This window comes from Periplaneta americana, chromosome 6, assembly GCF_040183065.1.
Source record: "Periplaneta americana isolate PAMFEO1 chromosome 6, P.americana_PAMFEO1_priV1, whole genome shotgun sequence".
NCBI classification, from domain to species: domain Eukaryota; kingdom Metazoa; phylum Arthropoda; class Insecta; order Blattodea; family Blattidae; genus Periplaneta; species Periplaneta americana.
In genome coordinates, this window is record NC_091122.1 from 15,254,024 (window position 1) to 15,268,104 (window position 14,081).

General features: G+C 36.3%; 1 protein-coding gene across 1 annotated transcript in view; it reads left to right on the top strand.

Annotated features, from left to right (window-relative positions):
- Positions 1–14,081, top strand: part of LOC138701023 (uncharacterized) — a 40,202-nt gene that overhangs the window by 11,294 nt on the left and 14,827 nt on the right. Inside the window, exon 2 of the mRNA XM_069827519.1 lies at positions 10,293–10,391. Within this exon, the coding sequence (XP_069683620.1) occupies positions 10,293–10,391 (99 nt within the window). The remainder of the gene's footprint in view (positions 1–10,292; positions 10,392–14,081) is intronic.

Genomic DNA, 14,081 nt, shown 5'->3' on the forward strand with positions numbered 1-14,081 from the left:
TTTTTATTTATTTTTGTTGTATTATTTTCCATGCAATAGTTAAATAGCTTAAATCTAACCAGGTTAGACTACATTCAATTATATACCCTGTATGTAACGTTCGACAAAAATGCCTTCTGAAGCTTTGGGGCGTATTACTGTTCACATATCTCAGAAAAGCGCCGATCAGAAAAAGGGTGTATTAGGGTGAAATAACAGTCAGTTTGGGTGCCGTAAAAGCAGAGTATAACGCTGCATGTTGTACGCCAGAGGTGGCCTGACGCACAGTTTTCTGCCTGTTATGGTTACTGTGACAGTGATATTTTTCAGCTAGATCGACACTGTTCAGTCACCGTTCAAATATCCGTACCTTTCACAGTATAGCTTTCAGTGTAGCATGATTTCGTAACACGTGAAGAGCTCAAGTTCCACACAGATCAGTGAGAGTATGAAGTTGTATTTTGTTGCTTTATTTAATGTGAAAATGGGTGACTGTAACGAGGTGTGGCAGTGTGATGTTGGAAAATAATAATAATAATAATAATAATAATAATAATAATAATATATTGATTTCACGCTTCGCCACTGGCTCCCAGTTGGCTGTAATATAAACTTTACTCATTAGTCATTATTTTTAACTATTCTCGCAAATAATTGACTTTAAATACAGTTACTACCATACTATGATTTACCGTAGTAGGCCTATATCATCGGAACAAATTTAATATAAGCAGTTTTGTGAAAAATGAAAATAAATTATATACAAATAAAAACGAAAGTGACCGTAATTTAAGTTTATTTTAAGTGCTTAATGATGCGATCCGAAGAGAACGCGTATCCCAGTTTGAGAAGCACTGGTAAAGACTACAATCCCGCAAGGCCCCTCCTTGACCCTGAAGATGTTCTGACTAGTCAAGGTCCAGTCGTACGGTAAACGAAGCTGGCAAGCTGTTACAAAAAATATATAACAGTGCCAGAACACGGCCAATTAGTGACCGTGGAAGCTCCCAAGTTTTACAATGCTTGCACTTTCGTGATTAAAGAAAGAAACAATTAGTACTAAATCATTATCTATAGTGTAACAACATGATAATTTAGTACATAGGCAGGTTTAAACTACGAATAATAATTGTTAATGCGCTTATTTCCAACCAATAATTCAAAACCAGAACAGAAATGCGTAGTTTTTCAAGGTATATATTGGCAGCTTACCATTGGCCTGTTTCCATAATATATCACTATATACAGTAGCCTATATATACAGAGTGATTCACGAAGATTGTGCAATACTTTAGGATGTGATTTCTGGCATCATTGTGATGAAGAAAATTCATATAAACATGTCATATTTTTTAAATTAAGTGAATTACGCCCTTCTGAAAGTTAAACATAAACGTAAATATTATGAAGGTTTAAGTATATCTTCCGTTATTCGGATGCTAGGTACAGTACGATTATTTAGTCCTGACAGTCGCCGGCAATGTGCGCCTGAGTCAGGCGAGTCCATTTAGTTACGCCAAGGGGTATTTGGGTTAGTCGCTTGACTTCAGAGCGATCGGATGTCATGCGTGCGGTAGAGCGGTATGTTTCTAGTACAGTTAAGTTGTACTGCATTCCTTCACCTACTGCTCGCCCTTATCTCTACTCCCGAGCTCTCCCCACTACTCCTATTACTTTCCCTCTTTCGCGTCGCTGAGCTGTCAGGACTAAATAAATCGGTCTGTAGATTTGTTTGACTATTTCGTTTATATGACGTCATTCCATTTTAGACCAATGAAGTGTAATGAAATTTTGAATTCCAACCAATCACTGTCAGACTTTGCGATAATTTTTGGAGCTAGATTTATCGCTATCAATTTATCGCATGGTCGTTCTTTTGTTTAGTCGTTGTCGCCAACTGTTTCCCCGTAAATTGATGATCATGAATACATTAAGATGCAACTACACGGTTAAACTTTTATTTCAACTTTAAAGCAATGAATGCAAGATTGATATTTAATATTAATTAATATATTGACGCAGTGAAGACGACGTTCAAAACGGCACACCATTTAGACACAAAATCTTCATGCATCTTAATTGAACGTACCTTTTAAACTTGATTCTTTCAATATTCTTCCCAGATTGCACGCATACGCGATTGGAATATTGAACTGTGTAGATGCAGCTTTAGTTCCGTTACACATCACAGCGAGAATGCGTTTGTCGAGCTATAAAAATGCTTTCGTGTAGCACTGATTGTAACGGTCGAAATAAGACACAGCTGAGATTGGTCCTGCTTCCACAGGTAACATAACCTATCATCGCATATCAAACCCAATGACCTTGCATAGTAATAACAAGATATTTTGATCAAACTGCCTTCCGTATGGCGTAATAAAATACGTGTTTTAATTAGGCCTATCTATACAGAGATGGCTTCACTGTGTAGCAACATGTCTCGCTGTGAATACATAAGCATTGGTATATAGCTGTCCCCACTGTTACTGTTAAATTAAATTATGATTTCAGCAGATAATGAAAAATAATGTATTTATGTTATAATAATAAGAGAAAAGTGCAGTACATGTAATTAACATTGTTAAACCTGTATTTCGCAATTGGCATTACTGAATAATAACATCGAATTTCTTTATTGCAGTAATCGATATTCATATACGAGTATTTCAACTTCACAATGTCTGAATAGGTTAAGTGTTCGTTAATAAACAATTATTAACATTTTGTGATCGAATTTTAGGGATATATTATTTACATTTTTGTTTTATTCACGAAATAGTCCTAATAAATGCCACTCGAGGTCTGAGATTTCCCAGATAAATCCACTCGCTTCGTTCGTGGATTTATCGGCGAATCTCAGACCTCTCGTGACATTACTACAGATAATTTTTATTTCCTTCATTAGAGAATATCATTCCTCTTATATAAGAATCTTAATTCCCTCATTAGAAAATATAACATTAATCCTTTCATTCTAGAATATCAACTCTTCTATTTGAAAATCTTACTTTCCCTCTTCCATAATCTTAATCGTCTACTTCGTTACACATGGAAAGTTATAAAATTGTTTCGTGTATAATTAAACAATGTTAAACATGTGATGGTGTTATACGTGTAGGCCTATTATTATTTTATCTTCACGAAATCACGAACTAGTAAGGCTATCTACTGCTGTCCAAAGCTGCATTCCGATCAGGCATAAAGCGCAACGACCGTCTGGGACACGGAGACACAGGAAATTCCTCGGATGCCAGCAGTATTTTTAGATGCTCGTGAGGCAGAAGTTCCAGCTGGAGCAACACAATGAAGTCACGATGCGCGCAAGGGCTACTTCCATTACTGAAAAAAACACGGGAAAGTAAAACCTGCGCGATGAGGGTAGATATGATGTCGAGTTTTCAATATGCGAAGAAAAGAGTTGGTTTTGCTGAAAAAAAAAAACGTAGTGTTGTTCTGAGAGGGTTTCGGAACCGATAGACCTATTCATTACCGGTACTGTTCCCCGCATCTTTTCCTAGACAATACGCTGTACACAGATATCATATGTAGGCCTATAACGGTCGCAATGATTTTTTCCAATATATTGTGCCTGTGGACAACAAAAGTTACATGCACCACATTAAAATGTTTTAGCATTTATCTTCCTACTTAAATTGCGCATCGTTTAGTTCTTGTAATAGTACATTATGCAACGAGCCTATAATGGTAGTAATTAAGACGCATGTATGTTTGTTTATGAAACGAGCGCAAGCGAGTTTCATAATTTTCATACGAGCGTCTTAATTACCATTATAGGCAAGTTTCATACTTTAAATTATTCAGAAGTATACATTTTATTTGTATCTGACAGAAGATCGGAAGTGACCTTGTTCATAGCTCTTGAATTGTGAGATGTGCGCAGATGCGAAAGTATTGATTTTTTCCGAGGAACAATAATGTCATTGACCTTGATGTAATGCCGAGAATGTATAACCTGGAAATTGATTTAGAATTGAAAAACGAGATGACAAATTGAATTTATTTGAATATTATTTACAATTAACCCTAATTATTATAGTAACAGAACATAACCTTCTGCGACAGTATTGGATTTCCAGCCTCCGTGAAGTTTTCCTCGTCTTTCGATTGCATATCCGAGAATAATCGAAAACCTGAACTTTAATGAATAGGTGTACTTTAATGACATGCATTAAAGGACTGCTACCAGGTGTATAATTACTACATTTCGGCATGGTCGAGCATAAAAACAATTAAACAATCGGCAGTTTAAAAGACGCTTAATGTCCACCCATTGCGTCCGCCTCCAAACTTTAAAAACAGTTTATCTCACATATAAAACCTAGCTTTTCTGGAAACAAAACATATTAATTCATTCAAGTTTCTTGAAAAGCTGTGTAACAACTCTTGTAAGATTTCGAAGAAAAAATCGTTTCTCCGAAGGACATGCTCTAAATCTAGATAACACTTCCGTCTGATTCCTCGAAGTGCTGATTTCAGCAGATGGACCAACAGCCCCAACCGCTATATAATAGAATTTTTACAGAACTGTCTACAACAGAGTTCTGTGTCTTATAACTTTCTCTATAACACACGTGAAGTTCACACTTTCCATTCACCTTCAATTTTTTATTGCAGGCTGTATAAACAGAAAGAATTGTGATGTTTTTTAATGTAATTCGAGACTTTTCACGGAAATACTGTTTTCGCATCCTTGACACAGGAAATATGATTTAACACGAGAGGTTACGCATCTAGGCACGGGTCCCTCTTAAAGGACTATCGGTCACTAGTTCTAACCACCCGTCGCCCGGGGGACATGTCCACAAAAGCAATTAGTTTTATACCTTCCCTTTCAACGGTCTGATTCTACAGTACTGTTACTTATTTGACAAGAAAGCAATAGACCTATTCTTAGGATATCACTACTGGGTGTTCATTTCAAAGTGTGTCATGACGTCACTGTTGAGTCAGCGATTTGAAGCGAGTTTCAGCTTTTATGTCAGAGAAGTTGCCTATTAATCAAGGCGTTCAATCTGAACTTGAGAACGTGTACGATATAACTTGAACGTCGTAGCAACAGATGGATGCCTGTACGGTCTGTGTGCTACCATAACCTCTTTCGAACTGTGTTTTGCGCCGGCAAGTCGTACGCAGGGTATTTATCTTCGGTTGCGTACGGCAAAATTCCACAATAAAAATCAAATGCTCCGTGTCCATGTTGACCGTTCACGTTAATGTCAACAAATACGTAAGTAATCATCTTAACCCTCTCCCCATATCCCGACAGTAAGAAAAAACTCACCTCAGTACGTGTTTCCAAAGAGTTCACATTCTTGCCACTACCGGCGTTACCGTACGTATCGGTACGTACTCTTCAGAATGAACGCCGTACTTGCTAGGCAACTTCTCTGGCACATAGATAATACGCCTCTGTGGAAGTGTAGGGAGATTGAATTCTCTAGGCTCATCGGCTAGCCACGTGACCGCATACCGCGAGCCATGACACATTTTCAACTGAACACCCAGTATAAATAAACCATCCATATCTTTTAGAATTTACTGTCACTTTTAAATGTCGATTTTAATAAACAGAAAAATAGTAATTAGTTATAAATTATTGCAGTATACAAAGAATCGTTTTATGAGAACCTGTACGCATTTTACTGTAATAGTTTGCATGGACATAAACAGTAAAATTTATGAATAATGTTAGATGTCCTACTTTTTTGGATTGTAAAGAATGCCTTTTGTGTGCAACTCAGCAAGCAAAAGTTTATCTTCTCACCTTTTGAATGATGTAATTGTAGTCTATGTGTGTCTTTGAATGATAATCCAAGGAAATACTATAATAGGAGTGTCATTGGTAACATGATAAAAACTCATTTGTTGCGAAATCTGTGAAACATATGAAGACAAATATTGTAATTGTAGTGACATCGTTTTTTCATAATTCTGGAACTAAAATTCAGTTATCTTGTGTCCACTTTAGGAATGGGAATTCCATACAATGACTAACTATCTTGATATTTGTTAACATGCGTGTATTCGAGGAAGTGTTGCCGATAATGAAGTGAACCTAAAAATCAATTTCAACAGGTGATCAAGTAATGGGGGGAAAATGTTGAAGTTGCATCTTAATACCTCACGTTACATCGTACCGACTTTATAGCAGAACGTCCAGGAAGAGTCCGGATGGGTAGAACCATACATAGCATTCATTTTTAACATACCACGCCATTTGCTGCTTGACAAGTCTTGTTTTTTTTTCTACTACCACTGTAAATTACTACCACTACCATTTAGAAAGTTTGTGTACATATTTAATTTTTGGAAAAGTGCCACCAGAAAGCCACAAGCTCCTGCATTCGAGATCGCTGGTTCGGTCTGGCGCCAAGCAAAATGACGCAAACCTATTTTTATACGGACATACAGGGTGGCCATGCAGCTGGAAGGCGTCCGACAATGCGAGTCAAAATTTAGATGCGGCGTCTCATTACGCAGTCACCTCTACCTTGAAGACCTCTCCCCTCCTCACCGGTCACACATACAAAAATAAATTTGACAATGACGCGTAAAGCAATATTACGTTCCACAGCCTCGAAATAGACGTGAAAATGGGCCGAACGTCAAAGAGCGGCGCAGTGCTCATCCTGCCTGCACTTATTGCTCATCTCTAATCCCATGGAGGCAAGTAGTAAAGTTTCAGCTTGATTACTAACCCGCCAGTCCGCCTACGAGCATGCGAAAGTAGTAGCAACACTCATTTCTCTCTTACGTCACGACTTTTGCTTCCTTTGCTTGTAGAACTTAGAAATAATGTGTCATTTTCGTGTTCTGAAACAGGACTGCCTTCACATTGTCATACAGACTGTAAATATTTATACAATTTATTATGCTTTCACTATTACCAAACAAGTTTACTAACCATTATAGCAGTTCATATTTACAAAATGTTAAAGATATCGGGTGACTCACTTGTTTCTCAACCCTCCAACCACTTCAGTTTTACTCGTCATCATTTCAGTGTTCTGAACAGTTTCTTATAGTTACAAAAAATGACTTGAGTTGAGCATTTAGTGGATCACACTGTGTATTTTAAAAATTCTGTGTTTTGTTGAAGTGTCTCCGATATCTGTCAAATGTCCCCGTATTTCTTTCAAAACGTTTTGGCGCAATACTTAAAATAAGTTTATGAGATAAGTTCGTAAAGGTTCTCTTTTTGGCACTAGTGTAAAATTTGTGAAACTTTCACAAACACACGAGGGCCGAAAAGAGAATTTTCCGAATGTGTATCATACACATACACGCTCTCGCCATGAAACAGTACTAACAATGCCATCCCATCGCACCTCCTCATACTCATTCTCTTTCACAATAGCCCTGCCAAGACTCTGGAATTCGTTACCTGCTAGCATCAGGGACTGTCGAAATAAAATTGAATTCAAACGCAAACTTACTAGGCACTTGGCCAATAATTGAGGCTCGTTCAGGCATGGTTTCTTGTAAATAGTTCTCTTAATCTATCACAAAATATTTCAATATCCGGTAATTTCATTACTATAGATTTTTGTTATTGTAGGTTTAATTTGTAATTCAGTAAATACAAAAATATTCTTTGTTCTTAACTTCTATGATAAAATGTCTAGCTTTCATTAATCAGGTAATCTTGTCGTACTTTAATTTTTATTGTAATTGTAATTGTAAATTTAATATTAATTGTAATTTTATTGTTCATATTATAGTTGTAATCCCGTGGTAGAGGGGCACGGCCTTATCTCTACCAGGTTAAATAAATAAATACTAAATACACATGAAATAAATATTTCAAGTTGAAGAGGTTATAAGATCACGATTTCACGGCCATGTAAACTCAGAATTATTAAGAAATAAGTATCCATGGAATAGCAGCCTATTTTATTAATGTTCAAGATTTCATGGCCGTCTAAAACAGCCATATAATCAACAAAACGGTTAGAAACAGTTGAATGTTAAATATTGTTACAATGAGTAGGTACTACATAATATATTATAATTTCAGACTAATAAGGGCTAAAATGAGATATGAATGTTAAATGTGTTACTTATTTGTGTGACGTGTAATATTTAAGTAATGAGTGATCGAAGCATTGCATTAGTTTCTTACTGAATGAAGTTTGTACATTAAATATTACATTGTCTTTGGCAGTCTTTGTTTAGTGTTAATTTAATTTATTTGTTTTATGGTACAGTATAAGGTTTTGGTTTTTATATATCGATCGAAATATTATTAATAATTATTAAACTATCACTATGAAGAGGTCCGTCACAATAATACCAAGATCACGCTCTTTTTTTTTCAAAAGAAAAATACAAATGGAAGATAACGGTAAGAACACACATACACACTATACTCTCTTCACTTCCTTCTTACAAAATTCGTACCCCCAAACAAATCACGTTGTTGCACCAGTGATAACAAAGCTATGAGTGAGTAACGACACTTGGACTTCAATGCTGACAGTCAACAGATATTAATAAGAAAGAAATTAATAGGCTAATAACCTAACAATATTTCGTAGGATGACCGTAAGAAATACGTTCACCGTAGGAAGATCACTTGGGAACTTACTGTTGACTTTGATCGTCATTAGTACCTCCTCCACCCCAGAAAAATACAATAAAACAAACTGGCAGTAAAAATGAAGAGTGCACGAGACAGACTGAGAGAATCCGGAACGAGGATGCACAAAACAGCACTTGGAACTAATTTGGTCATGCTCATTGCTCTCTGAAAAAAGATGGAGCGCGATGCAAGAGAGGTGATGATCATGAAATGAAGAAATATGTCAGATCATAGAGACAGGGCCCTGGTCCTGGAGGATGCTTAGCATCGTCTAATAAGTTGTAGTTGGGAACGGGAATGCGGAATTATATTTCACTGTGACAAGGTCTAAGTTACAGATGCTTACACAATATGAATGAGAAAAATTGATCTGAACTGAAACTTGTTGCCTTTATATTTAATTATCTCTCTTTAAGGTCCACAAAATAGGCATTATAGTTCTGAGATTATCATTTCACTTGAGATAGTAGCCTTAATATTTACCTCATGTTAGGGATAATACGTATGAGTGAAATTGCTCCAACCTAAATAATCGTAACAATACAGGTAATACAGCTCTTCGAAAAATATTAACAGCTGATGTGATTAAAAATATAAAGATATGTGTAATATTAAATTTCTGAATTTTTTCCTCTCAAAGTGGTTAACGAAATGCAAATTTTCTGCAAATGTTCAGCATGTCACAAGATACACAAGGCGCAATCACTAAGTTTCCGGGCTGCCCTGAATGTAGGCAATACACAGGATATAGGAAATGGAGAAGCTAGAACCACGGAAACGCCTAGAATCTATATTAAATGCATCACTTGAAAGGCAGAGAAGAAGACTAGCCATAAGGGGTACATGGAGAGATTCCAGGAAAAAAACGCAGTAGGTCCTTGACATGTTTGCAGAAAATCAAATGTAGAATCTCAGTTTTTAAAGACAATCTGAAGCTGTTTGATAGACCGACTCAACAGGCATGGAAGCAATGATCTTCAGTGACACTCGCATATATGTTTTAACAGTACAAGTATAAGTGCTGTTCGGAAATATAGTATATTGGCTGCATCTTGTATAGGCATAGGCTTACACACATCTTAATCTGTTTGCATCGTGTATTTTTTTCAAGGACTGTAATTTTGTTCTTCACTTGATAAACAATATTACAGATACCTAACATTGACTTTAATTGGCGTACATGAAATAATGTACAGTACCGGTATATATGATTTTTATTGGTTATTTTACGACGCTTTATTAACTGCTGTGATTATCTAGCGTCTGGGTGAAAAGGTGATGTTAGCGAGATGAGTGCAGGGTCCAGCGCCGAAAGTTACCCAGCATTTGCTCTTAATGGGTTGAGGGAAAATCCCGGGAAAAAAACCTCAACCAGGTAACTTTTCCCAACCCGAATTTGGACCCGGGGCCGCTCACTTCACGGTCAGACGTGCTAACCGTTACTCCACAGCGGTGGTATTTAATTTTCATGTTTTGAGTGATGCATTTCTGAATGATCCTACTTTTGTATATTTTATTATACACTCGTTGAACTCATAAGAATGTCAAGATGTTCAAATCTTATCTGTTATTTTAAGTTATATTTCTAATTGTAATTATATATTTTAATTAGTATTACTTATACTATCGTAATGGGAGTAATCAAGTATAATTTTAATTCTTATGTTTATTTCTGATAACGATTTTGAAGCTCACTTTTCTTTGTTGGCAGGATGTGGATGACGTTCCCACCAAGAGTGGCAGATGCAGCCCCAGTCTCCAAGTTCCTCATGATTTCTGTGATTCCGAGCACAGCGACACTGAATACCAGGTAAATTAATTAATTAATTCATTCATTCATTCATTCATTCATTCATTCATTCATAGTGTTCTACCCGAGGGCAGGTCTGTCACTGCTAACCCAGCATTCTTCAGTCTTTCCTATTTTCTGCCTTCCTCTTAGTCTCCGCATATGATCCACATATCTTAATGTCGTCTATCGTCTGATATCTTCTCCCGTTCACCATTCCTTCCAGTGCATCCTTCAGAAGGCAGCTTCTTCTCAATCAGTGACCCAGCCAATTTCATTTTCTCTTCCTGATTAGTTTCAGCATCATTCTTTCTTCATCCACTCTTTCCAACACAGGTTTGTTTCTTATTCTGTCTGTTCATTTCACACGCTCCGTTCTTCTCCATATCCACATTTCAAATGCTTATAGTCGCTTCTCTTCACTTCATCATAATTTCCCATGTTTCTGCCCACACACAATGCCACACTCCACACAAAGCACTTCATTAGTCTCTTCCTTAGTTATTTTTCCAGATCTCCGCAGAAGATACTCCTTTTTCTATTAAACTACCACCACCACCATCACCATCACCATTCAGAGGCGTCAGTTAGGTGGGCAGGGCGGCCCCCCAAGCAAAACTGCAACGATGACTCTGCTTTGTTTACTAACTACAATGATTGAGCAAGTTGTTTTATAATTTGCAGTTGTAGGAATGAATACGCAGGTCAATTGGCCAGAACAGAATCATTATACAAACAAGTCAATAATATAGAGTACAGATAATGCACAAAAATATATTAAACAATAAGGAATATACCGATATAATGTACAGAGTTGATATACAAAGGCATGGAAAGAAAGACAGCACTCGCTTTGTTCAGAAATGACAACATTCGACCAGGCTTTTCTAGCTGAACACCTGAGCATACAGTATGTACAATTATTTAAGTGCATGACACGCAAAGAAAGAAATACAATATCCAATAAAAACTATCCAGAAAAGTGCCAAAGCTGGAACAGCAACAGCATAGATGCACTTGCTTGGAAAATAATGCAAATAAGTTAGTGTTAATGTCATTGGACAACTAGTCGAAACAAACTTTGAATCATTAATCCAAATTATGAATAAAATATCAAAATACATCATTTTCTAAAGCATGTGATCACATATTGAAATGCCAATAGTAAACGTGGCATACTATCTTCTTAGTCGTTATAATGAAAGAAGCTACACAGGACACAATAATCACCTCTTGCTAGTTAAACGCACTTGAAGATTACATAACATGCATTTGACGAAGTGAACGTGATGGGCTGATTGGACAGAAGCACAGGAAATTAAAGAAACCTCAGCAAAGCAGAAGACGGTGCAACAGATAATTGAAGCAATGACCCCGAAAGTGTTGGAGCTGCAAGGCTTCATCCAGTCCCTCGTTCTTGTTGCAAGTGCAGTGGAGTCATGAGTCCTGTCGCGTGTCTGATATTTTACATGGCACATTTGTTTTTTCAACTCAATTTCGCTAATGCAGTACTAGTACGACTCATTACGTTTTAAATTCAAGTATGTATAATAAATCGCACAATTACGTAATATTGTACTACTTTTGTATTTCAAAGTCTCAGTGTTTCACACCAAAGACCAAATTATCCAACTATGGCACACAATCCACTAGTAGTCCTGAAGGTGTAGTAGCTTGGTGAGACGCACTTACTGATAAAACTATCATTAAAAATACTAATTTATTTCAGTTACAAATTCCAATCACCGTGCGAGATGGCTCAATGGTAATGCTTTGGACTCGCGTTCGGGAGATCTCGTGTTCGATCCACGGTGTCGATCAATCTGATCAAGGTTTTTCCGTAGTTTCCTCGACTGAATGTAACTAATTTTCAGTTAAATAAATGCGAATTCCGGATGAATCCCAATTTCCACGGAATAATAGAAACAACAACAATAAGCATTCCCAATAGTAAACTACAGACAGTAGCGATGTGACCTAAGAGTTAAAGTGAGAGACTATAAATAAATACAGATTTCTAAAAATTCTCATTTTTATTTGAATTTAATACATGGTTACATTCCACAAGTTCGTAACTAACAGCACAACACTGACAAATAAATGTCAAATTAGTGCGCAATTTTTGGGTTTCTGTACCATCTCACAGATGTGAAAACGTTCATTGTTTCGGCTCATAACATCAGAGATGACAGTGTGGTTTCTAGTTAATGAACAAATATTTTCCTGGACTTCGGAAGAGTCGACATATTTTAGTACAGATTGATAATCCACAGTGCTTCTTTTCTGCGTTAGCTATGCATACGCGTTTTTATATCACCTCTTGACTGATAGTCAGTTCAGCTCTTATTTCTTCTTTTCTCTTTTTACATTTTCATTGGTTTTAAATGGAGCTTTTATAAATTATTCTGGATGATATCTAATGACAACTCCTTCCTACAGCCTCAATGCACATACATGTACCTGCCACCATTGCACATGATGTCCAGTCCTGGGAAAAGCTCTTGGTAACGGATCCAACAGTTATACTGTTTTCGCTGTAAGAAAAATCCTAATGTAAACATAAGCACGTTGCTGTCATAACCGTGATTGGCTGCCAGTTGAAACACTCACACGCCGCAGGAAAATATAGTTCGTATTTGGAAACCACAATCTTGTATTATTTGAAAATAAAAAAATTGAATTCTAGTTGTTAAATATGGTAAAACATATAACTTCACTCATATGTAAAACGCTATGTAAAAGAAAAGCTACTTTAATATTTTGTTATGTACTATGAACGCGGATGAATACCAACGTAGTTGTTCACGTAAGCACATGATACTGAAGTATAGTTTCTGCATCCTCGGGGTGTGTGTGGTTATTAAACATAAGAGTGGAGAAAAGCGGACAAAAACCAATAGTCTTAAATGTGTATAATAAGTTAAGTGAGTTTTAATTAGAGTAATTATAAAATAAATATTTCCTAAGCAAATGAATGCATAGTAGTGAGGTTAGGTCTACTTGACGAGTAACGGGAAATGTTTAACATGAAACAGAATGTACAACAGTAGGCGGGAACACGTACTGAGAATCTATGGCGCCAAACAGTGGCCAATGAATCCTCACTTCAGTCACGTGCTATTGTTTAGATTAGGATTTTTCTTACAGCGAAAAGATTATAGTTCCTCTTTTCTTACTTTCCCTGACGAAGAAGTCAATACGAATATGTAGTTTTGGAACTTCGAAAGTTTCTACATTTATGACATAAAGGGAAAACCCAGAAATTTTGTACCCTGTTCGACATCGTGAACCTTGAATCGTATTTAAACAAAATTCAACTTTTTCATAGCTAATGTTGAAAAATCATTAATGAAAACGTACTGGAAAACATTTCATTAGTACATATTTTTAGCATTGTTAAGATTAAGGAAACATAACACTGTCAGTTCTTCTGAAGTTTCTGATCAGCTCCTCTGGTATGAAAGATCACTTGTTCTATTTTATGTTGCTGTAATATATATTTATTACAATACTGAGAAATCATTTAAATCAGGATTTCGAAAAAAATAAACTGATATAAAACCAATAATAAACAGAATCTATGCATAGCAGTTATGAATGAATCTAACTACAGTGACTGTAATAATGTAAACAGGAAACAAAATTATAATTACATTCGAATATTGAAGAATTATTTGTTGTAATTTGTTAAGAAATTTGATTAACTACCTC